At 17.7% G+C, this 4,121-nt stretch overlaps 1 pseudogene across 1 annotated transcript; it reads left to right on the top strand.

The window, feature by feature from the left end:
• Positions 1 to 614: 614 nt before the first annotated feature.
• On the top strand, positions 615 to 1,368 carry PmUG01_00061000 (annotated as a pseudogene). Its single transcript is given in 2 exon segments — positions 615 to 881; positions 895 to 1,368. Coding segments are annotated over 2 exon segments (741 nt in total).
• Positions 1,369 to 4,121: the final 2,753 nt, after the last annotated feature.

The following is a 4,121-nucleotide window of genomic DNA, read 5'->3' as shown; positions in this document are numbered from 1 at the left end:
CGGTCTTCTATATATAATCAATATATATATATTAAAAAATTATATATATACTTTTTAAAGAAATTGATAAAAAGATTATTAAATTAGTTTACTATATTAAATAAATAATTTATAGATTTTGAATATTTATTAATGATTTATATTTATACAATTTTAACTAAATATATCTTTTTTAAAAATAGCATTACAGTAAAACTTTTATAACTTATTTTTGAAGTTTGTGTTCCTTGTTTCTTATGTAAAAGAAAAATTAGTGTTATGAAATTTTTTATTATGTTTTCAGTAAGAGAAATTAAAAAAAAAATTTAATAAATAATAATAGTTTTCTTTAACATTAAAAGTATATTTTATTATTGTTAATTATAAACTAAATCAGTATATCACCTTATTACAGATGTATATTATGGAACAAAAAATTAAATCAACGCTATTCTTTAAAATTTCTACGTTGTACTTTTAAGTTGAATGTGTTATTTTTACGTTTATATGGTACGATAATATTATTTCAGGATATTTATATTATTTTTGTTTTTCGTTTTTTATTTTTATTAGTACTATTTTTTATTAAGATATTTTTAACTCACTAAATAATAAAATTTTTTTTTCTTTATTAGTGCTCTCTTAACAAATCTTTGGATAGAAGCTACGATCATCACAAAACTATATATATAAGATCTTTTCGTTTACTGGAAAAATATATTCAGGATAAGGATTCAAGAGGTGTAGGATTAAAAGAAGTAATGCTAAATAATAAAATTAAGGAAAAACAAAAGTATATATCTAATAATATGGAAGAGCACTTGGGAATAAAGAAAAGAACAAATGGAAGTTCATCAGTGTTTTCGGATGTGATAAACTACTCATGAAAAAAAAATCTTGTATATTTGAAACGAAAAATTATTCCAATTTAGAAAAAAAATATTCAAAGAACTTGATTACGAACATTTTCTTAGATATAACAGAACAATTACCAATAAAGTTTACAAAAAAATAATACTTAAAAAGTACAGATTACGAATGGTTTTACCTCTATTATTGTTTTCCTTACTAATAATACCAATTATATTACATATATCTGGGAGTTTTGCACTTGTATGTGAGTTCTACAAGGCATTGAATTCGAACTTTGGAGACGGTTGTATGGGTCCTTTAAAAAATTGGTTATGGAAATCCCCTTTATGGTGGTTGGGTAGTATAGTAATAGAAGCTCAAAAAGATAAGAAAATGTCTTTCATTGTTATTCCTTTTTTTAGCAGTATAATTTATTTTCTACCTCTCTTTATATTTGGAGTTACAATTATATTACGAATTGTATATTACCACAAAAAAGTTATAAAATATGAAAAAATTAAGATCAAGAAAAGGTAAATATACAATAGAGAAAATGTTTACTTCTGTAAAGAAATATTCGATAAGTACTAATATATATAATATATTTAATCATATATACAATAAATATATCAATAACTATAAAAATTAGATACATAAACATACATAAAGTAAACATTTTTACAAACTAGTATAAACAAATATGTTCTTAGTTTTTTTGTAAATTTAAATGTTTTCATGTTTTTCATTTTGTACTTTAAGAAGTATTTTCAGTATTATTAAATATTATGAGTTATATATATATATATATATATAAGCATATTTCAATATATTCTTATGAAAAAATATGTTGGTGTGTCAAAATTAATACAAAATAATACAATCCATATAATTTTGTCGAAGCTGTATGTTAATTTGTATTTTTTTTATGAGAATTGGTGCTTTAAATTTTTTTTTTTTTTGTTATTTTCAGGTCTAAAATTATTTTTTGTTGAAACAGTTAAAAAAGACTATTATTAATTTTAAACTATAGACAAATGTGTATTGTTTTGTACATGATAGAAAGAATGGGATGTAAACTGTTTTATTAATATATATATATTTTTTTCCTAAAGCAAATTAGTAATTATTTTATAAAATAAGTTTTGTGAAAATTGTATATTAGAACATTTATTATAAATACAATTTCATTAGATGTCTTTTTTTTTGCATATTTTAAATTAGGAGTTAAAAACGTATAATGAAATAACATATTTTTTTAATATATATTATATATAACTGTTTACTAACTTTAAGATATTAATAATTTACAAACGAATGAAAAAAAGAAGAAAAAGAGTATATCTTTTATAATCGTTCTTATTTGTGAGCAAATGCAATTGTGAAAACTTCTTTAACTAATTATTTAACGATATTTTTAAAATAAATATATTATATATATATTTTTTATTATTTATATAATTAAAGGATTAACTTAATAAATTAAGCGTAATTATAAATTAATTAATAATATATTCATATTTTTTATTTTTTACCTTTGTTTTTTCATAATTATAGTATACTAAATATAGGTTTAGTATCTATAAAAATAATATTATCCATTAATGGAAATGAAAGTATACATGTTTTTTTTGTAATAATATAATGTTTTATATATTCATATATATATATATATGTTCTATTATTTAGGATTGTCTAAAAAAATGTTGAGTAAACTTTTAATTATATTTTTGAGATTTATATAAATATAAATTAGTTTATATTATGTTTTAGTAACTTCTTCAAATTAATAATGATAATTTAAAAAATAAAAAGTAAAAATGGATGAAAGAATTATTTTTTTATAGGTTATAATTAATTATTTTTTTCCATTTGATAATTATGAATAATGTATATTGAAGAAGATACTCCATTTTGTTTTGTCTCACAATGCTTAATTAAACGTGTATCAAATATAACTTAACTCATTATATTCTTTTTCAAGTCATTTACTTTTGTAAAATTTAATTTTTTATAGATTCAGATAAAATTCATAATATAATACCAATATATATGTTTTAGTTTCATAATAAAAAAAAGCACTCTTTATTCAATTAAAAAACATATGTATATTTATTATTTTTAAAAGCATACTTAGTAACTAGTAAAAACGTAACTAGATTATATGGAATTACTATATGGCGAAAACGAAAATATTGATAATAAAAGTTTTAATAAAATATATATATATGTGTTATTATTTAATATTAAATTATGCTATAATTTTTTTTAATATTTTATTTAATCAAAATAATATATACATATATTGATACATGAAATAATTTATTTTGAAAACACGCATTTGCACTTTTCTTTTTTTTTACATATATTAATGTTTCTTCTATATATGTAAATTAACTATATTAAAATTAAAAAAATTAAGTGAATGTATATAAATTTTTCTAATATAGAAATAATAGAGTATATATTGCACATAACTAAAAGTTATAATTTTTATAAATTATGAAACAAAAATAAAAAATCAATCAACTTCCTTTAAAATATATATTTTTTCGTAGATAAATTAGTAGCATGTATATTATATTTTTTAAATATATTACAGAATATATATAATTATATATGCTTATAGATTAACTAAAGCATCTGATATTATTAACATATAACAAAATATTATTTCTTTAATAATTTAATGCTATTATAATCATGATATAATAATATTTTATTACGAATAACTAGTTTATCCAAATTATAATACTAATAATTTTATAGTTAGCAGGAAATCATCATAAAAATTATTAATTATCCTCCTAACATGATGAAAATTGTATTTTCTATATTCTCTATGTTATGTATTCTATATGAACTTACCACAATAAAATATTACTAAATACTTTATTTTTTTTTATTTAAAACATATTAATAAAAAAATCACTTAATTAGTAGGGTATATGACATAATTAATGTATATGTTTTAAATATTTATGAATAAATTCAAATATATTTATTTTGATGTATATTGTTTTTTTATAGATAATATTAAGGTAAAATATTTATAATAGGTTTAAAAATTTATTGTTCTTTGTAAAAATATTATAAAATGATTTATAGTTATATAAATTTTACTAAGATTTTAAGAAGAAATAATTAAAATATACTCTTAAATAAATACAGCGTCTTACATTTTTTATAGGATATTCTTCTATATTATTTTTTTCCCGTTCTATATATATTAGAATATTAAATATATATATAATGGAACAAAACAATAGTCAATATTATTTTTTAAAATTTCT

Source organism: Plasmodium malariae, assembly GCF_900090045.1.
Source record: "Plasmodium malariae genome assembly, contig: PmUG01_00_36, whole genome shotgun sequence".
Lineage (NCBI taxonomy): Eukaryota > Apicomplexa > Aconoidasida > Haemosporida > Plasmodiidae > Plasmodium > Plasmodium malariae.
This window is presented reverse-complemented; position numbering and strand designations above follow the sequence as displayed.